Source organism: Peromyscus californicus, unplaced genomic scaffold, assembly GCF_007827085.1.
Source record: "Peromyscus californicus insignis strain IS unplaced genomic scaffold, ASM782708v3 Scaffold_7__1_contigs__length_154581171, whole genome shotgun sequence".
NCBI classification, from domain to species: Eukaryota; Metazoa; Chordata; class Mammalia; order Rodentia; family Cricetidae; genus Peromyscus; species Peromyscus californicus.
In genome coordinates this window covers 35,453,920-35,475,791 of record NW_026294595.1, presented here as the reverse complement: position 1 = coordinate 35,475,791, position 21,872 = coordinate 35,453,920, and the positions used below count along the sequence as shown (strand labels likewise).

The window sequence follows — 21,872 nt, the reverse complement described above, 5'->3', positions numbered from 1 at the left end:
ATTTAAGTACATCCCATATAATACACAATTAAAACCTGAAATGTTTTGTAGTTACAAACAACCCCACAAAAATCATTCTTGGATTGTCTTTGCAGCTAGAGGGGTTTGTCAGGACTCTTATAATTAGAATTACTGGTTGCATACTTAATTCGATACAGTCAAACGACATCACTGATAAGGCTTGATTGATATATATTCCTACCCTCAGTGTCCAACTGCCCATTTCTTTGCAACTTTTTCAGTACTGCGTTATCATCAAACTTTTTTTCATCTGGTTGGCAATAGTTAATATTTACTATTTCATTTTTCTACTTCCTGTTTCACTAATAAGTTTAAACACTGACAGATATATTGGTGATTCATATTTGTTCTCTAAATTATATGTTCATTGCTTTCCATTTTTGAAAAATACTTTTCTAAGAAATATCAGCTGAGGCACTCTAATGTTTCCTTTTATTATTATTATTATTATTATTATTATTATTATTATTATTATTATTATTCCAACTCTGTGGACTGAACCCATGGCCTTGCACTTTTCAGTGAGTGAGCAGAAGCCCCAACCCAAGCACTCCATTCATTAAAACCACTAAGTAACTGTTTCTCACAAGCAATACCTGCCTGGCTCTTAGTTTTCACCCTTGTCCAGCATAGTTTTCCCAGAATAGAATTTTCTCATCCTTATGCTGGTGATATTTCTGAGCTTTTATGATTTTTGTAGGAATACCATTCCGACCTCATCTTATTGAAATACTCTATATTTCCTATTTCTCATATATTCTAAATGTTTAGATGTAACTGCTAAAGTATTAGGAATTTACTCAGTTCTGGTAAAAGGATGTGACTTAATTTTTTATTTTTACCCAAATAGGTCCAGTTTTATTTATTGAAGGGTCTATTATTTTCCTAATGGGTTGAAATCACTTGATTATATAAGTTTGTCCATATGTTTGGGTACATTTGGGGATTTTCTTTCTTTTCTTTTTTTGAGACAGGGTTTCTCTGTGTAACAGTCCTGGTTGTCCTGGGACTTGCTTTGTAGACCAGGCTGGCCTCAAACTCATAGAGATCTGTCTGCCTTTGCCTTCTGAGTGCATCGCTGCCCAGATGTTTGGGGTTTTCTATTCATTTGACATCATTTGATAATATTCTTTTCCTTGATCTCATCTCTTTAACAATGGTGCTTTGAGTTACATTGTGTTACTCAATACTCATGAGAACAGTCCCCCAATGCCTCTCCTTACCTCCATTATAATTTTGCAATTTATCTGGTCTCCTCTTACGCCTTTTCTGTTTCATATAACTGTAAAAGTAGATGTTAAATATTATAAGCAAAAACTACGGATTAGCACATTGAATATTGTAGAGCATTTGAGGATAACTGTGAGAGCCAAAATTGTGTTTTAATTACTGTACCTAAGAGATCCATAAAACAAAAAACGCCTTTAATCTGGAAGGCCCTTGCCCAAGGACAGATACCTTCTGAAGTGCTGGATGCAATTTCTGTAAGATAACAAGCCACAAGTTTTCATTCCCTAAACATGATTGTTTGACCCAACTGCCCTGAATGGGAGGTGCGTAGGCAGGAAGTATGTCAGGACACTTGCTTGCCTCTGATTGGATGTAGGTAGGAGGTATGCAGGAAGGAAGTATGTCAGGACATTTGCTTGCCTCTGATTGGATGTAGGTAGGAGGTACGTAGGCAGGAAGTATGTCAGGACATTTGCTTGCCTCTGATTGGATGTAGGCAGGAGGTACGTAGGCAGGAAGTATGTCAGGACATTTGCTTGCCTTTGATTGGATGTAGGCAGGAGGTACGTAGGCAGGAAGTATGTCAGGACATTTGCTTGCCTCTGATTGGATGTAGGTAGGAGGTATGCAGGCAGGAAGTATGTCAGGACACTTGCTTGCCTCTGATTGGATGTAGGCAGGAGGTATGCAGGAAGGAAGTATGTCAGGACATTTGCTTGCCTCTGATTGGATGTAGGTAGGAGGTACGTAGGCAGGAAGTATGTCAGGACACTTGCTTGCCTTTGATTAGATGTAGGCAGGAGGTACGTAGGCAGGAAATATGTCAGGACATTTGCTTGCCTTTGATTAGATGTAGGTAGGAGGTACGTAGGCAGGAAGTATGTCAGGACATTTGCTTGCCTTTGATTGGATGTAGGCAGGAGGTATGCAGGAAGGAAGTATGTCAGGACATTTGCTTGCCTCTGATTGGATGTAGGTAGGAGGTACGTAGGCAGGAAGTATGTCAGGACATTTGCTTGCCTTTGATTGGATGTAGGCAGGAGGTATGCAGGAAGGAAGTATGTCAGGACATATGCCTGCCTCTGATTGGATGTAGGTAGGAGGTATGCAGGCAGGAAGTATGTCAGGACATATGCTTGCCTCTGATTGGATGTAGGTAGGAGGTATGCAGGCAGGAAGTATGTTAGGAAAAATGCTTGCCCCTGATTGGACCTGGTTGGAAATATGTAGCCTTATAGGTTTGTCTTTATAAACCTCTGCAAAATGTGACTTGTTGCCATTTTCTGGGAACCCTAGAATGGACCAGGCCAGAGTTCTTCATCCTGGCCAGTATTTAATGAAAGATTGCTTCGAATTTGGGTCAGTATTATGTTAGTGGTCTTATTCTTGCCCAGCGGGATTAACAAATAAGCATAGTTATGAGACAGTCTCTGCTGGTGGGAGTGCGATGCATGTTTTTCTCAGTCTAGATTTTTATAGTCACCTTAAAGAGTTTATTTTGTAGGTAATATGTCTTTGAATTATTATTTTATTTTATTTTTATTTTTTACCTCTTTTTTCTTTTTTTAATTATTATTAAGAGATTTTTCTATTCATTTTACATACCAACCACAGATTCCCTTCTCCTTCCTCCTCCTGACCCCCATCTTTCTCCCCCAACTCACCCCCCTTTCCCACCTCCTCCCAAGGCAAGGTCTCCCATGGGGAGTCAGCAGAGCCTGGCACACTCAGTTGAGGCAGGTCCAAGCCCTTCATCCCTGTACCAAGGCTGCTCAAAGTGTCCCACCATAGGCACTGGACTCCAAAAAGCTTGCTCATGTACCAGGGATGGATGGGTCCCATTCCCACTGCCTGCCTGGGTGCCCCCTAAACAGTTCAAGCTAAACAACTGTCTTACCTATCCAGAGGGCCTAGTCCAGTACCATAAAGTTTTAAAAATGCTTGTTTATGACATTGTAGCTGTTCTTGATAATGGTTCTTTTACTCACTATTTTAAGTCTCTTTATAATATTGCCAAATAGCAATGAAATAATTTTAATAATTAAGTATAACAAGAATTATAAAGCATCATATGTAAGAGTTGCTGTTGTATTAGCAACTTACTTATTTTTGTATTTTACTTTTTCATCTTATATTTTGTAAAACTGTTGCTAGGTTTGTTCTTTCCTTCTTTGAAATGAGGCATTCCATGTTGATCAGACTGGCTTTAACTCCTGGAATCGAGCAATCCTCCTGTCTCAGTGTCCCGAGTGGCTGGGACTACTGGGCTGTACCACTGTGCCCAGCTAACTGTTCTATAATCAGCTCTCTATCCTTGGGAGGGCAGTCCTGGAGGCCTAGAATCACTACATATTTGTGTGTATGGAGTACAAGAAGAGCAGTTACAGAAAACATTGACCTTTCAATATTTAGCGTGCATCTGTGGGTATTTCTTTTAAATTTGGATTACTTGTTTCTGTTGAAACCTAGCTTGTTTGGGATTTATAAAAGTAAAATTGTTACTATAATTCTGCCTTAAATTCTGCTTGAAGGGTGGCTGAACATCACAAGGCTGTCTTTGGGAAGCAAATGTGGTTCCATTCAGCTCAGGTCAAACTTGGCAAATGCTTAGAGAAAGATGGTTCTAGGAAAGTTTTAGATAAACTCAATTAGGTTTCTTTTAACTGATGGTGACACTGTGTGCTTTGTCTCTTTATTGAAAGAGACTTCTTTTTCCCAGCTCCAGTTTTACCCCTCCCAAAGAGTGCCATGTCTATGGAAACTGGGGGAGCTGTTCCTGGCCTGACACTCAGTTACAGAGGAGTGAATAGACCATTGTTCTTCACACATAGGGTGTAGGCTCCTTTCTGTCTTCTACAGGCCTGATGCTTTCAGCTGGCTTTTATGTTTCTTAACTAAGCAAATAATGCAGCATGGACAGAATATAGAACACGGGATTCACAGCAGAACGGCTGCAGGTAATGGCCAGGCTGGAAGTCAGAATTTTATTTATTTATTTATTTATTTTTTCTGAGACAAGGTTTCTCTGTGTAGTTTTGGTACCTGTCCTGGATCTTGCTCTGTAGATCAGGCTGGCCTTGAACTCACAGAGATCCACTTGGCTCTGCTTCTTGAGTGCTGGGGTTAAAGGCGTGCACCACCACCGCCTGGCTGGAAGTCAGAATTTGATGTGATCTCCTATCACCTTGTTTCCCTCTTCGACAGGAAATGTAAGGAATTTCCTTTCATCTGGAAAGGTACAACTTCAAATTTATGGCACTGACTGCCTCTAAAACCCCAGACATGACTTGTACACCGCCAGATAATTTTTGGATAACACCTGGAGCTGTATACAGGCAAAGAAGGTGCCTTTCAACACCTACACACATCCCCGGCTTGAAGTGGCCCACATGCCACTTTACACCTACAGCATGACTTCTTACAGACCTATTTCTGCCACACACCCACTGCTGGGCACATGCTCTCCAAGGCTGAATAGGGAGGAAGGAGAACAGCACTTTGTAAAGTCGTCAGTGATGGTGCTCTGTGATAAGTGAGTGAGTGGACGTGGAAAGACATCTGTTTTTACACCTGAAGACAGTTAGCTCACCGGATTACTTCAAGAAAAGCTGATCTTGATAAGACAAAATGCTTCAGATGAATTTAGGGGCCTCTCTGGGGTGATAATATGGTCCACCCATGGCTTCATGAGCAACTGAATTGAACATGAATAGGTTAGAAAATCCTTTCCTTGTTTGCATATTAAGAACATTCTGTTAATTATTATTTGTGTGAGGGTTAAATTTTTTCTTTTTCTTGTTTAAATATGTGTTATTAACTCTAATCTTACCCTTGGTGCTTCTCCACACTACGGTTACAAAGAGCTTTAATGAGCTGACTCTGTTACTTTTTTCCTTGAACTGTCTACTCTCTAGGGACAGTCTTTGCAGTATAATCTTAGGTTGCGGTTTTTTTTTTTTTTTAAGATGAATACTTTTTTTTTTTCCTTGAGAATGGTGTCTAATTACCATTGATCCAGGGAAAAAGGAAATGTCTGTCTGTCCAAGCCAGTCATTAAAATAAGGTGATAAGAGCATTAGAGACATGGCGCAGTGATTAGGAGCACTTGCTACTTTTCCAGAGGACTGGAGTTCAGATCCAAGCACCCATGTTGGGCTATTCACAACCTCCCGTAACTCCAGTTCCAGGAGATCTGACACCCTCTTCTGGAACCTGCATGAAAGTACATGCTTATACACACACACACACACACACACACACACACACACACACACACACACACTCCTCAATAAAAAATTCTTAGCCGGGCGGTGGTAGCACACGCCTTTAATCCCACACTCAGGACGCAGAGGCAGGCGGATCTTTGTGAGTTCGAGGCCAGCCTGGTCTAAAGAGCGAGATCCAGGAAAAGCACAAAGCTACACAGAGAAACCCTGTCTCAAAAAAAAAAAAAAATTCTTAAAAGCATTAAGATGATTTGTATATTTAAAAAAATAAAATAAGTAACTTTACAAAATTGAATTTACCTTCTGCAAATTCAAATACATAATAGTCCACTTTCATCTATGTGGCGTTGACTCATGTCTTACTTAGGTAAGTAAGTAAAAGCTTACTTTACTTACCTAAGCTTACAGGGAGTCAAGTAAAAGCTTCCTGTATAATAGAGGCATAAAATAAAATAAAACAAAACACTCTGGTACTCTAGGAAGCCAAATAAAATCTTGAACAAATCAAAGTCACAAAGCTAGTATGAAAACCTAACTAGATTTTTGCAGAAGTCTCCCCATTCAGTACCCACTCACTTCTCTCCCATGTTCACGTGAATAAATAGATTTTTTTTTGAGCTAAAAGGAATACAGAAATTTAGGAACTGGCTCTGACATTGCTTTGTTGAGCACATCTTGCTGAGTGAATTTTGGGACTGCACACGTATTCCAGCTTTATGCTCTGTAAGGGTGATAAGGGCCCGTCTGCTGCACACGCAGATACGGCGTAGTTGACAGGCAAGTTCGTCTGGGTTTAAGGTTGTTTCCTCTAAAGTGTTCCCTTGTGAGTTCTTACTACTTAAAACAAAGTTCACCAGTGATAGCATATTTTGTATTGTGTTGCACATGGGCACTTTTATCTGTTCCCCCTAAATGCCGTGTTTGTATACGTGGAAACTGAGGTTTAGGGAGTATGTGAACCAGCTCAGGCTTCTGGACGACAGCCAGCATGGCAAGTCCCGGAGTATACGACACACCATACACTGGGTGGATCTACACAACAGATGTTTTCATTTTCAGGGTTCTGGGAGTTCAAAGGCCGGGATCAAGGTGCTGACTTGATCCCGTGGGTCTCTTCCTGCCTTTAGATGGCTGCTTTCTCTCTGTGTCCTCACGTGGGAAGAGGCCTCTCTGATGTGTTCTTACAAGGACATAGTCTGCTAGATCAGGGTTCCATTCTGTTGACCTCAGCTGACCTTGATTGCCTCTTTAATCCAATGGCAGTCTACATTAGAGATTAAGGCTTTAACAGGTGTGCACAGTGGGACACACTTTAGTCTGTATTCTTAAACCCTCAGAGCCAGGATTTGAGTCTGGCACTGGGGCAGTGAAGTCAATATTCTTGTTCTTTTCGTGGATGGTTAGCAGGCTGGTCACTGTTTCATGAGGAACTTCCTACCTTTCTCTCTGTGTTCCGGACTCAGCACATCTTCTTAAGTCCCTCTACCAAACTGCCCATGTCCCTCAGGGTTCACTTCATTCACACTAAGGATGGATTTCTACATATAAGCAAAATGCTCCAGGTAAGAAGAGGATTACTTGCCTCCACACAATGGAAAGTTAGTTTTTGGAGCACATGGCAGGTGGTCTTTTAAAGAGATCTGTTCTCACACTCAGGTCACTCCCAAAGAACATGATAGCCCCTTTGGAATGGCTTTCTTTTCTCCTCCCTCTCTCCCTCCCTCCCTCCCTCCCTTCCTTCCTTCCTTCCTTCCTTTCTTTTATTGGTTTTTCTTCCTTGATGCTTCAGGAAATTATGATTCAATTAATTTTAAAATGTAACTCCTTTCTTATTTTTATTTTTACATTTCTTTTATAATTTTTACATATAAGACATGAAATATAAACATGCAGTTTTTTGGTCTCAAGAAAATGAGAGGAAATGATGCATTAGTATAGAAACAGTCTTATATGTATCTAACTATGCCCCACATGTAGTAGGGTCTTAAGGAATGATCTTGAAAAACATGACAGGCCTCTTCAGAGAGTAGAGTGAGACAAGAATTTGGAATGTGTTCATTTTGTCCCATGGACAGTGATGCACACTGGGACCTGGATGCTGGACAGCTTGATCAGATCATCTTCAGCATCCCCTCCTCACAGTAATATAGAGACTGAAGGGGAATGGGAAGCAGGCACTTACCATTCTCTGAAAGTAAATACTAGAGGGAAAAAAAGAGAAAAACACAGAGAACTTCTGACACCTAAACAGTAAAACACCTTTGTAAGCCAACAATTTGAGGGAAAGCTGCATTGTCTTTGGAAGATTAGTGCTTCACCACATTGTATCACAAATGACACTTCTGATCAGGATGTTATTTAAAATATGTAATAAGTGGCTTGGCACAGGCCTTAAGAATTAGAACAGAGAGCAGAACCATAGAAATTGACCAGTTCATAATTAGTGGGTGTGACCTGACTGATTTGTATGGGCAGGGAGAAGTTCTGCCTTTGACTGATATGTATACTCATGGAGTATAAAAGTAAGTATGCTTATTAAAAGATTTAGCTTGTTAAATGCATTTCACAGCTTATATAGTGAAAACTGTGTCCTCATTTCTCCAATTAATCATTAAGGTCTATAGTCTATAGTCAAATATAGCAATTCATACAATTTTAGTTTTCATCTGTAAAACTTGGTTTGATTGATGCTTTGATATATTAACACACTTACATAACTGTAAAGTTCCTAGAGGACAAAGCATTATCCATTAATTGTGTTACATGCTTCCTGGCCTCTCTAATATCCCTTTTAACACACACACACCGTACACATACACATGCACACACATATTTATGATGCACTTGCATAGATATATATATACTACATGAATACTTTCATGATCCATTATTGTTTAGCTACTGATGTCACTACCATTCCCTTTAGAATTACACTTCCCTGTCCTCTAAAAGGGTGTGTGTTTGTGAATTCTAACTTGGATTTTATATGTTATAGTGGACATGGTTTTGCTTCTGTCTTAATGCAGTTCCAAAAGTAAGGACTCATGTGATGGTAGAATTTCACCATTCTCTGATTTGGCTCCTTCTTTTGATTAATTCTGAAGACTTTATAATTCACATTTGGCAAGTTCTCCTTAGGCTGAATTCACCATGACTTGTAGTGCACATATTCCATTCGAGCTTGAAGCTTTTTCTAATTCTTGTAAACTCTGGCAGTGACCTTCCAAATGACTTTTACATGCATGTTTGACTTCTATGCTATTTAAAACTTCTCCTTTTCACTTTTGTTTTGATTCTGCCTTCCCTGCTCTGCTTCTCTGTGAAACCAGTTCTCTTCAAATGACTCAAATAATAAAAATTAAAAATGAGCAACTGTTTTCAAGTACCCTGTGATGGCACATTAGAACAATGGGGCCATCTTGTGCTATCTTAGCTTGCCTGTTCCCTTCCTACCCAGCCCATTTTTTCACCCAAAGCTTCAGCTATGTCCAGTCCCAGATATGACCAACATCCTACACTATACATACTGCCTTTCCCTCCCCATTCTGCCCTGTAGAGCTGATGGATAATTTAAATAAGGACAGAGCAGCATGAAGGCAAATGTCATAGGGCTACAGTCCAAGGCATAGAATGTCCTTTTGATGAAATTTAATGAGCTAGGGTGTACTTTGGGGGAGGAACACTACAGGACTTTAGGGGGAATGACATGACCAGCATGTGTGATGCTTACAGCCATAAGAGCCAAGTGTCGGCACAGTCTCTGTCTTGTGTGCCAAGGCACTATCATTAAATGAGGGTGTGGGAAAATAACAAATGACAGAGAGCAAGGGTCTTATTCCTTTCCTTTTTCCTTTCTTTTAAAAACTGAAAAATTCTGTTCTGAATACATGTAGCCATAGAGTATCAGATTCTCAGTATTCTGGCTATTTGAGGGAGAAAAAAGTAAGCTGATTCTTCTTCTTCTTCTTCTTCTTCTTCTTCTTCTTCTTCTTCTTCTTCTTCTTCTTCTTCTTCTTCTTCTTTTTAATTGTAGAAAAGGAGCATGAGGTTCTCTGAGGAGCCCTGGGGAGTGGGAGTGAACTCCTAGATAGGGTTGGTGTAACTGTACCTCAAACCACAGCAGTCACATGGTTCCTTTCTGCTTTGCTACTATTTGACTGCCTGTCAGAGGGCTGTGCACTTGGCTTCCCTCCTCCTGCCAGGCCACTGCAGCATGTGCTGGTGGGATTAATCTTTGTCCACAATGTCTTTGCAAAGGCTTCTACAGCAGCAGAATGGCAATGGCAACTTGGAGTACTGTACTGATTCTGCATACAGCTCCTACTCCGCACTCACGGGCCCCCTCACAATGGAAGACAACAGACGGATTCAAATGCTGGCAGACACTGTGGCTACTTTGCCTCGGGGACGAAAGCAGGTATGATTGCACTTCTATCTAGAATGTTCATGTTTGTCTGACTACTGCTGAATGTGGTCTTTGCTCCTGTGTGTCTCCATAAATTCCTTGACTCCTGGCCTCAGTCCCCATCCTTAATAGTCATTTTGGTTCTTATTCAAAAGAGAATTCTTTCTCCCCCCACTGAGGACAAGCTCTGTCTACTAAGTCAGTTCACTTAGGAGTTAAGGACTGAGAGTATGTGTGAGGAAGGAGGTGACATTCCCAAAAGAGAGGGTGTAGCAGTCCAGAGATGGAAAAACAGTCTTTCAAAAAACTTTTTTTTAAAAAAAGGAAGACTTAAACATTTCTTTTTAACTTAAGGATGTGCTCAGGTAAAGTGAAGTTGTTGAGCACAACAGGCTTGAAGATGGTTTGCAGGAACGCAACCAGCACCATTAGACTTCCTCCGTTTGTGTCTCCATTAACTCTCTCCCTCCTAGTCTCACCTCCAGGCTTTCGTAGTCCTATTAGTTCCCAATTAAGAGAAGACATCTCCTGGAACACAAAGGTTGTCAACTAAGTAAATTCTTCTGCTCCAGAGCACGGACACCACCCAGGGCTCATGGAAGTGAGACTTGTGTGGGGTAGAAACCAAGCTTGGCTGCTGAGTAGTTGAGGCATCTCCAGCAAGTGGCCAGCCTCCCTCACATTATGTCCTTAAAAAAAAAAAAAAAAAAAAAGAAGTTATTACACTAAGTTCCATTCACTGGATTGGGCAACAGCAGAAACACCATCCTTGAACTGTACGCTCCTTAAGTGAGGAAATATGTAGGGCACTCGGCACTCTGTAAAGATTGTTTGGAAATTCTAATTGCATAAAATTTCTTTAGAGATGAACACTCACTTGGGAAAATCTATGTCCACGTGAATTTGTTCTGAATTTTTGGTCTTTAATTAACCATACACCTCTTTGTGTATTTTGATCACATAAATTGCTAAGAGGTCCAAAGTGTGTATTTGAATTTACATACAGCAATTGTGCACAGATGTTCAGAATTGACCGAGAGCATGAGGGTGTAGCTCTGGGGCCTGCATTCTTGTGTGTATTGTGTTTCCCTCTGAGTGCTTTGAACTTCAGCATTACAGAGTCCCAGCTTGGAGGACAGGCAGGTTCTCCTTTCAGTGATATGGTTAGTGAACTGATTTCTTGGCATTTTCCATAGTGATGAAGACGATGGCATCATTTGCCGAGATTTGGTTACCACTCTCAATTCAAAGTGCTTTCATGATACAAAGTTTGATGAACATCTATATCAACTTATAAATTAGTAGCACAGGAAACACCATCTTTACTCTGAGTCCAGATAGCCTACAGTCCATTTTTTGTTTCTACTTGCCACGAAGTTGTTTAACTACATTCTGTTTGTTTCCTTAGTCTATTATTTGTTCTCTGGGTACATTACTTACCAAGAAAGCAACTTGCTAATTTTTGCATCAAGGGCAGGATCTTCCCACTTCTCCTTTTGAGCTCAGGCATTACATCATACTGGACCCCTGCATGGTGAAAAACATCCAAGTAGCTAGATCAGCCATATGGGCAAGTTTCCTTCCTGGAGAAGGGTTACAGTTTAGGGACAGAATGAACGGCAGATAAACCATCCTGCAGTCTGTCTCTGTCTGGTACTCCTAAGCAAGGAACTCCCTAAGGTGGAAGGACAGAATCTTGTGCTTTGGGGGCAAGTTTGTTTAGACACACAGTGCTTAGTGTATCAGGAAGATCTAATGTGCCTCTGAGAGGAGAGAGACCCTTGAAAAAGCAGTGCGATTGGCCTTTGCTATCCATGGAGCACTGGTTCCAAAAGCCACCACCCATGAAAATCAAGGACCACAGATGCTGGAGTCTCTGATATAAAGTGGCAGACTATTTGCATATAAACTACTGGGATCAGGTGTAATACCTAAGACAATATCACTGGCTATAGGAATAGCTGTCACATTATATCGTTTAGAGAAGGATGGCAGAAAAGGAACATATACACATTCAGTGCAGATGCAATGTTTTGTTTCTATGGAGTGTTTTCATCTGCAGTTGGTTTAATGAATGGATGCAGAGAGCTGACTATGGTTGCCCCAGCACCCAGAGCCACTGAATAGGTTTGAGATGTTGTGGATTTTAGGAACTTCATTCTAGAAAAGTGGCAGGGCGGCTTTTACAGTAGTTGGAGAAAGAAGAATTAAAGCAATAGAGAGGAAAGGTAAAAACTTGGTGATCAATAGCACTAAAGACCGATGAGGCATATCTAGCTTTTAAGCCTGAGTAAAGGTAATATGAATTGGAAAAGGACAACTGGGAGGACTGAGTGATTATTGGAGGGAATGATAAGAGGAATTTAGGTATATAAAAATGTGTGAGCACGCAGACTTCTATACCACTAATGTATGCCCATGCGCCTCTCTATTTCTTCTTTTTCTCTTCTTGTATTCTTTAACACACTGTGCATGCACTTCCCCTGTTCTTAAAGCTTTTTCTGACCTGGCAGTGGTGGTACACACCTCTAACCCCAGCACCTGAGAGGCAGAGGCTGTCGGATCTCTGAGTCAAGGCCAGAGTCAGTTCCAGGATATCCAGGGCTACACAGAGAAACCCTGTCTCGGAATTAAAAAACAAACAAACAAACAAACAAACAAACAAAAACCTCCAAACCCTTTTCTAAACCAAACCATTGGAGCATGGCACTCATGATACTACGTAACCACTCTCAGTGAAACTTCATGCAGGTATTTGCCAAGATTTTATAATTTTCCACATGGACATTTGCTTCTTGTGAATTGTTTTCTTAGAAAAACAAACATTAGTAGCAACAGCAGCAACAACAACAGATTAACCCCCCACCCCGGCACTGTCTGAATGGTCTGCAGCAGGATTCCCATGAGGCAATTGTAGCAGCAGTGGCAGGTGTTCTTCTGTCTGCAGTTATTTTCAACACTTTGACGGCTGACGTCAACATTCATACTTCTTGTTATTGTGGCTTTGGTTTCTGCAAAGCTATATCTGGCTAGCTTCTAGTTTCAGCTTAATCTTCAGAATCCACTGGGGATTCGCACCCAGAATTGCTTAAAAATAGATTTCTGTGTGTGCAAATTATTTCAGTACCTGCATTGGTAAGAACTGACAGACACATCAGAAATGCTTCTAATTTTGAACGTAGTTTTTTGGGGTGAAGTCCCTGCAATATAAAACCTTGAGGGAGGTTAATGGAAGAGAAGGGAAGTCTTATAAGCATCCCATGTCCCAAGGGTAGAAATTGTGCCTGACTGCTACTCTTACAAGGCTATAATGAAGGTGGCTCTCTCCTAGTGTGGCAGAGAGAACCAGGAACCTGGCACACAGGTATGAAGGCTGACTGTGAATTAGACCTAAACTTATTGTCACTGTCTAATTTTCTTTGAGTGATGAAATTATTGCTAAATAGGAAGTTTCTAGAAAGCTGGCTTCACATACAATTTCAGTTAGGGATGATACTAAATGCTTGTAATGGGTATAGTTCCTGGCTGAGTTCTGCCCACAGGGGCATTTTTGTACTTCTGCCATTATCTCATTTAGGCAACATCAAGACTGCAGTGTTATGCTTGGGCTAATATCCAACCATTCTTCTCTAAAAAGAGGTGTGGGACTGTAATCAGACCTCCATGGAAGCTGGAACATAGTATTCACCTCCAAGTGGGTATTCTAAGTTGGGACATTGACTCTAGTTTCATTTTTCTGTTGTGTCTTTGGATAGTTTGATGATCCTTTCTGTCTTAACGGTCTGATTTTCAGAAGATGGGGAGAGCTGTATTCCTGAAACAGTTGGGAATAAAAGTGAAATAGGCAGAGAATTGGAAAGATCCAAGGATATAATTCAAAACAAAGTACTTAAAAAAAAAGCCCGCCTCTGAATCTGTACCCTTCCCTAACCACACCCCCAACTTTTGCAGGAAATGAGTAGCAGAGCCAGGAGAAGAACACAACAGTCTGCCCTGGCAGCAAAAGTGGCGGCTTCTGTGTTGGTCTCTGAGCTGCTCTGAGGAGGGGTCACCAACAAGCTGTGTTTCCGATTTCCTCTCTGCTTTGCACATTGACAGCTGCTGTGTTTGGTCTTGATTTTCCACTAAAGAGAGACCTGAGAATCACTGCCTAGCAGGAGACATTGCGTGTGGAATATTAATGCCTTGTCTTTTAAGTCATCTTCCTGAAAGCAGAGGAGCCTTCCTAAGATCAGCCTCAGACATCACCAGACTCGTGGCTAGGAAGAAGCTACGGAGCCTGGTGTGCTGGTGTTAGAGCTGAATGTGCAGCTTTCAAGCCTGCCAAATCGCTAAACCTAGACTTCTCATATTAGATAATGTGTAATAAAAGACAGCTGTTGCCAGCATATGCTGTGAATTGCACACCAGTTCTCCATTCATGATTTCTGTGTGTGTGTGTGTGTGTGTGTGTGTGTGTGTGTGTGTGTGTGTGCCCCGTCACTACAACTCAGAAAGGCTCTGCCTGGGAGGGCAGTCTGTCTGGGCAAGACCTACTCCAAGGCCACATCTTCAAACAGGCCTGATGCATGCTAGAGAGATGGACACAGAGAAAACTTGATTCAGAAGACCCTTGACAGGGCCTTAGGCACACTCCAAGTAACAGGCAGTTTAGCAGGTGAGCAAGGCAGAACCTTGAGAGTTCCTTTTTATTTAACCCCTTGGACAACTCTGATCAAAACCGAAAAGACTTTGCATCAAGATGTGGCTGGCCATCATCAGAGAGTTTGATGGTAACTAATGTATTTAAATTGCTTTGTATGTATATGTTCACTGTTTAAAATCTCTTTACCAATCCAGAATGGAAACTAATTTATAATCCGATTTTGTCTCAACTTTTTGTGTCACTGATAACCCAAAAATAGCAGCCACAGGAGTGTTCCCACATTACTTTTTAGCCAGCGAGCTACACATAATTATTACGAGGAGGGAGGTGAGGAACATCCTCTTCTGTAAGGAGAAGTCTGATCTATTGGGGGGGAGGGGCGCTGAAAGGTTTTAGATTTTAATCTATCCAAAATAACCTGTCATTTAACAGGCATGTTGAGGAAATCCTGAGGCGCCTAGCAATTCTATGAATACAGGGATAAAAAAAGGGTATTTAACATTGTGGTAGTCAGATATTTTATTAATTCTTGCCAACTGGTTAATTCTTGAGGGCTGATTAATTCTTGCTAACATTCATTTATTTAGCATTAGGTATTAAGATACCACTATTTTACTTCGTTTTTCCTTAGCTCTCTTTCTACACCACTTGATGTTTTTCGAGTAGTCCCCTCCAATTCTATTTAGCTTTTAAAATCCTTCTATATATTTGAGATTTTCATTTTTATCTTTTTAAAACTACCTTTGAATTTTTCCCACGAAGCTTTCATTTAATGGAGGACAAAGTTTAAAGGGATCTTAGCACATCCGATTGAGCTTGAATATTTCACTCGGGGCCTCTCACCATCACTCAGTTACAGATGGTGTCTGAGGCTTAGTTCTGTCTGTCTGTTTCACTATTTTTAAAGTTACAATCTACTCTAAGCCTTGTGTGAAGCACTGGGGTGGAAAGTAAAACCAGAGTATTTCCCCAGAGTCCCAAAGCATACAGATGATTACCTAAAGATGTGAAGCATTTGATCAAATATGCTCTTCATACAGAGTGTACCTATGGACACATATAAACCTCCATGTGGATGGTAACAGGAGGGATACGACAAACTGTAATAGCAAGAGCAATGTTTTAAAAAAACAAAACCCTTAATTGTGATTATAGCTAACAGAATTAAATATAGCTGAACTAAGTATTTGACAATCTGAATGAAGGGTGAAATACAATGAGATAGTGATAGTGAAAATAGATAAAGAAAATAGGAACACAGTGTAAGGGTGAGAGGCTTGCAAATATCACCTTTTCCACTCTCTTTCCCAGGGATGCAGCCCTTCTGACGTAACGGAAAACTACCCATCCCTGTTAATCTCCCTCTCTCCCTCCCTTTCCTCCCTCCCCTCCCTCCTCGTGTGTGTGTGTGTGTGTGTGTGTGTGTGTGTGTGTGTGTGTGTGTGTGCATATACATGAAATATTTTAGGCACAAAATCAGACTATGGCAAACCATTCAAATTGCTGTAGGTATTCCATAACTAGTCCTCATAAACCAAGATTAAAAACTTATTCCAAGCTTAGAGGATAATTTGGGATCTGAGCCTTCCAGCTTGAGAATCCAGGTATCACTGACAAAAGAAGACAGTTCAATGAAGTCTGTGGAATGACATCATCTCTCCAGTGTATATAGTGACTGGTGGCTGAATTTCTAACACTGAGGCATTCCAGAAAATTTGTGAAATTGCTGGCACTTGGTACCTGACAATTTGAATTTATGGTAATGTAGGCTTCTGTGGATTTTGTCCTGTATGCATTAATTTCTTCTATGTATTTTCTATGTGCAGTTTTTATCCTCACATTATTTTTATTTATCTTCATCAACTTCTTGGATCTACTATTTTATTTATTTGCTTATGAATGACAATTGCATTATGTTGGCAGCTAAATGTCATAGCTTATCATCTGGAGAGATGGCTCAGCACTAAGAGCGCTTGCTGCTCTTGTGGAGGACCTGCATTCAGTTTCCAGTACTCTCATGGAAGTTCATGACACGGTGCCCTTAGTTCCAGTTCCAAGGATCTGGTGACTCCTTCTGATCTTCACAGATACCAGTCATGCACACAGTGTACATCCACACATTCAGGCAAAACATTTATACACACGTGCGCTCATACACACACACACACACACACACACACACACACACACACACACACACACACACATATATATATATAGTAAAAATAAACTAATCTTTTCAAAAAGATTTTGTTTAATTAGGGGCATGATGTTATGTTTTGAGCCCTTAGAACAATACTTAAGAAAGGACTAATTAATAATTAACATCTGCTAAATATTTCTTAAACAAATGAAATCAAAACTAAAACTGGTCATAGTCCCTTAAAACGAAGGTCTTCCCCTTTGCTGACTTTCTCCCTTTATAAGAGTTTGGGTCTGTCCCAGAAGCTTATGCCTATATGACTTTTCCCAAAATGTGCAGGGGAGTGAATGTGATGTTATTAATAGCATTAGGAGGTTTCTTCTCTTTCTTGGCAGGAAATCTCATATTTTCTTCCAAAACTATTGTGAAAATAAATCATAATCAGAATTGGGGTTTTGAGCTCCATCATTTTTCTGAATCTATTTCTTATTTTCTATCCTGATTGTTTTTGTGTGCGTGGTGGTGGTCGTGGGGTCTCTCTCTCTCTCTCTCTCTCTCTCTCTCTGTGTGTGTGTGTGTGTGTGTGTGTGTGTGTGTGTATGTGTGTGTGTGTGTGTGTGTGTGTGTGTATGTGTGTGTGTGTGTGTGTGTATGTGTGTGTGTGGTGTGTGTGTGTGTGTGTGTGTATGTATGTGTGTGTGTGTGTGTGTGTGTGTGTGTGTGTGTGTGTGTATGTGTGTGTGTGTAATGCTGTGCATGAGGAAATCAGAAGACAAATTGCAGGAGTTGGTTCTTCCCTCCTACCAATCAAACCTATTTGGCGAGCCATCCTGCCGGTGCTTTGAGTCATATTTCCGTATGTAAGCCTATTCTTGGCCTGGTAAAAAGAGTAACACGTTGAACTGTAATAGTAAATATAAGCATCTCACCAGCAGCTACAGAAAATATGGACTGTGTGGTTTTCATGCCATCCTATGGGTAGGTGTTTCAGTATGGCTGTGAATTGTTATAGCTCATTTTGAGAGATTGACATAAACATGGCTTAGACATAAAGCAATTGTTGGAAGCTTGAAATTCTGCTCCACGGAGCGAATGTTCTCCTCGCACAGTATCTTACTGTCTGAGCTTCTCCTTGTCTTCTCAACAGAATGTCTGGGAGTCCCTCTTCTCCCAGAGTCTCTCTTGCTGTTACGGGATAATGGACATTACTAATCTTATCTAATAACGTTTCCAGGTTAATAATGAACAAAGTTCTTTGTGACCCAGAACAGTTGCAGGCACGTCTTAAAGACCTTGAGATAACTCTATGCTTTTTTTATTTTTCAGCTTGCTTTGGCCAGATCAAGTTCTCTAGGTGACTTTTCCTGGTCTCAAAGGTAAAGAGATTCATTTTTTTCTTTCTTTCTTCCTTTCTTCCTTCCTTCCTTCCTTCCTTCCTTCCTTCCTTTTTCTTTTTTATTAAGTCTCTGCCTGAGATGCTTAGGGATGTAAGTGTTCCAGTATGCGCATGTGCACGCAGACACACACACACACACACACACACACACACACACACACACACAGACACACACACACAAATACACGCATACACACACACACAAACACACATACAGACACACACACAAATACACGCATACACACACACAAACACACATACAGACACACACACAGACACACACACACACAAATACATGCATACACGCACATAAACACATGCAGACACACACACAGACACAGACACACACAGACACAGACACACACACACAAATACACGCATACACACACAAATACACATATACACACACAAACACACACACATATACACACACAAACACACACACAAATACACGCATACACACACACAAACACACATACAGACACACACACACACACACACGGACACACACACGGACACACACACACACACACACACACACACAGGAGCACCATCAGTAACCCATACTACAGTTACAGAAATGAAAGCTAGTTTTCATTGTAACAGTAATTGTTAATGCTAAATATATGCCAGATATGATACTTTGTTATTTACGCAGTTTAAACTTTTTTTTCCTTACAGAAAGCTTGTTTCTGTGGAAAAGCAGGACAATGGAGCTTTTGGATTTGAAATTCAGGTGGGCAGTTTGCTTCTTTCTAAGAATTAGTGTCTGCTTCTTTCTAAGGAAGAAGCAGACACTAATTACATTTGCAAAAGATACTAATTAAATTTCAAAGAACAAGGAGGTTAGGATAGGGTTAGAATGAGGATGGAGACTAGATTTTATTTAGTGTGTGGCTGTTTTTCAGTATGCTAAGTACCATCTGGGGGAGAAAACATTGAAACTTCTGTTTCCCTAGAGATGCACTTCCTCCTTGGGCAGAGTCACTGCAGTCTTAAGGGTAGGCCCAGACACAGGGGCTTGATACTTCAGGACCTTAAAGAAGAAAGCAAAGGACATTTTACAGAACTTTATTTTCATATAATTGTATTCTTGTACTGTATGTATATCAGATTCTAAATACTTGAGCTGGACATTGTGGTTCATGGCTTTAAACCCAGAACTTGGGAGGCAGAGGCAGGAAGGGAGTTCCAGGTTAGCCAGGACAACATTTTGAGACCCTATCTCAAAAAAAAAGTAAATAAATAAAAAGGAAAAAAAAGGAATACTTGTAAGATGTTTTATTTATGTATATAAAACTCATATTTATTACAATAGAGCAAACCTTTCTTATTGGGTATAATAAGAAATTTGTACCTCTCCCCACCGATAAGCTAACCCTTTATTACTTGAAAACCATTGGTGAAAGTTTTTACCTGTCTTCATTGGTTTTAATGTGGCTGTCCAAGAATGTCATTTACTTGTTGCCTGTCTTTTCATGATTATATTTGTGAATATGGCGAATGGAGTCACTTGGACTTTAGTCTAATTGAGTGCCGTAGTAGTAGCAACTGAAGTCTCAATTTTTTCCACATCATTTCTGCATTTCTTTCCGATGTGCTTTGCATTGTCATATTCTTATGCTGTATGTCAGATTTTTAGATCTTAGCTTCAGCGAGTGCTGCTTTCAGAAAACTTTGGTGTGATATCAACCCCATAAAAGGAAACAGTGTATATTTTCGGAGCAGGAGCAGGAGCAGGAAGCTGCTACGTTAAACATGCTTTATGAGTAAAGAAACAACACAGTATGAACAAGGAAGTCATGGGAGAAGAGTTTCTGCTTTCTGAGCTCCTTACTTTAAAACTTACCACAAAATCACTGAGCCATAAATTTGTACAAAAATGGGCTAAATCTATAAGATTTTAGAAGTATGGACCTCCCCCATGCCCCACCACGAGCCATTTACCTTTCTCTCAAGAGATACTGACTGTTTATCACTGCCTCTTCGAGGTTGCCTAGTGATAATAACTGGAATCAGGGTGACTGAGCACCTGCTCATCTTGTCTTCCCACTCTGGTGGGATACACATCACTGCTTCCTTCCGTTTCTCTCTCCACAAGCACGTGTGTAGAATCAAAGTCAACATCATCGTTACTAGACAACAGGCCACAGAAACATGAAAACTTAGGAACTCAATGAGACCTGATGGTTCCACCTCTGAGCTACAGCACATACATCTTATCTCAGAAGTCAACAGTTTGCAGGGGTGCTCTTGGAAAATTCTTTCCAAGCCAACAGAAGCACATGATAGGAGATGTGGGTGGGAGATGGGGAATATTACTTGATCAAGTATTCTTTTCTGTGCTTTCTTGGCTTCTGGTTTTGCCTTTCTATCTCTAGATAGAATTTTTAGCTACATAAATCAAAGTGCTTTTCCTGCACTGTGCTCACTTTGAAACCTAGGAATGGAAGGCAGATCTCCTCATTGATGAGGATTGCTAGAACGGTGTATAAGTTCAGTCTTTGGCTCCTGCTGCACATGAACTAGTTTGGCTTCCATTTCTAGAAGGAGCTGAGCTGCAGTGTGGTCCAGGGCAGGAAACTCTCAAAAAGGCTCCTGATACAGGTGGGATCTGAGTTATAGGCCACATAAAGCTGCTCCACTTTTCAAATAGCATATTCTAAATGCATTATAGTTGAGCAAAAATCTCTTAGCATTTGACAGAACCAAGTGGCTAGCTCTAGAAGTGATCTGCGTGTGACTGATTATGGCATCTCAGCCATGAATTTCTCAGAAGGAAGCAATACTCTAATGTGGCTTAATTTGTAGTAATCAGGTCTTTAAAAGGCAACTCAAAACACTGATTTTGACTCTAGATGGAACTCCATGCCACAATTCAAATGTAGTAAATAGGAAAGCATGATTGTTTGGAGTTATGGGAGTGCTATATGTAGCACATATTTCCTTAGTGTTTTTATACATTTTGAAGAGCAAACTAAAAACATCAACCATAAAACCCAGTACCACTGAATTATTTGGGTCAAACTGAGACACCTGGGAAAGCATGTCTCTTTTTTATTTAATTGGATGACCGAGGACCTGGTGAGAATTCAGGGCAGGAGGGGTCTTGTGTGCTCAGAAATGAAATTGATCAGGCCACTTAGAGCACTTGGAACAAACCCAGGGAAGCCTGTCACTATTTGCAGAATTCTGATTTAATGTAACCACTGTTTGTTGGTCTCCCTGCTGGATATTTTGTGTCTCACCCTCTCCCCCAATGCTTGCTTTAGTCTGCAAGACCCACAAGCATCTTTTCCTTTGCACATGGCTATCATTATTTTCATCCCATTGAGATATAAGTAGCTTAATTTTTTCTTAATAAATATACAGTGATAGCATCAGGTGGCTTGGAAACAGACCATTTTGAGCGACTTGCATCCCACTTTCCTTTTTCATGCCAGATGTGCTTTATGAATGGAATTGGCTGCTGATTATCTGCTGGAATTGCAAAATTGGTACCTTCAGTTCAGTCCACAGCGAGGGACACTTTTCCACAGTTGTCCTTTGCACTTACCTAATGTGCCACTTAATGCTGCTGACATGATTTTATGTTTTGACAAACATTGGTTGACTTTTTTGAAAAGTTACTATGTATCCACTTAAATTTTATAGACCTATAGGCTCCAGAACCAGAACATCTGCTCCTCGGAAGTATGCACTATGATCTACAAAGTACAAGAAGACAGCCCTGCTCACTGTGCTGGCCTGCAAGCTGGTAATGTAGTTCTGCTTATGCTAGAAAAACCATTTAAATAGTAAGAAAC

At 40.6% G+C, this 21,872-nt stretch overlaps 1 protein-coding gene across 2 annotated transcripts in view; it reads left to right on the top strand.

The window, feature by feature from the left end:
* Positions 1-21,872, top strand: part of Cytip (cytohesin 1 interacting protein) — a 64,278-nt gene that overhangs the window by 26,377 nt on the left and 16,029 nt on the right. The window contains exons 3-6 of one of the 2 annotated variants that reach the window (XM_052725889.1): positions 9,735-9,894; positions 17,997-18,046; positions 18,748-18,802; positions 21,721-21,823. In XM_052725889.1, the coding sequence (XP_052581849.1) occupies positions 9,826-9,894; positions 17,997-18,046; positions 18,748-18,802; positions 21,721-21,823 (277 nt within the window). In that variant the 5' untranslated portion in view covers positions 9,735-9,825. Of the gene's footprint in view, positions 1-9,667; positions 9,895-17,996; positions 18,047-18,747; positions 18,803-21,720; positions 21,824-21,872 lie in introns of those variants that run through there. The other variant, XM_052725888.1, reaches the window with a different exon arrangement.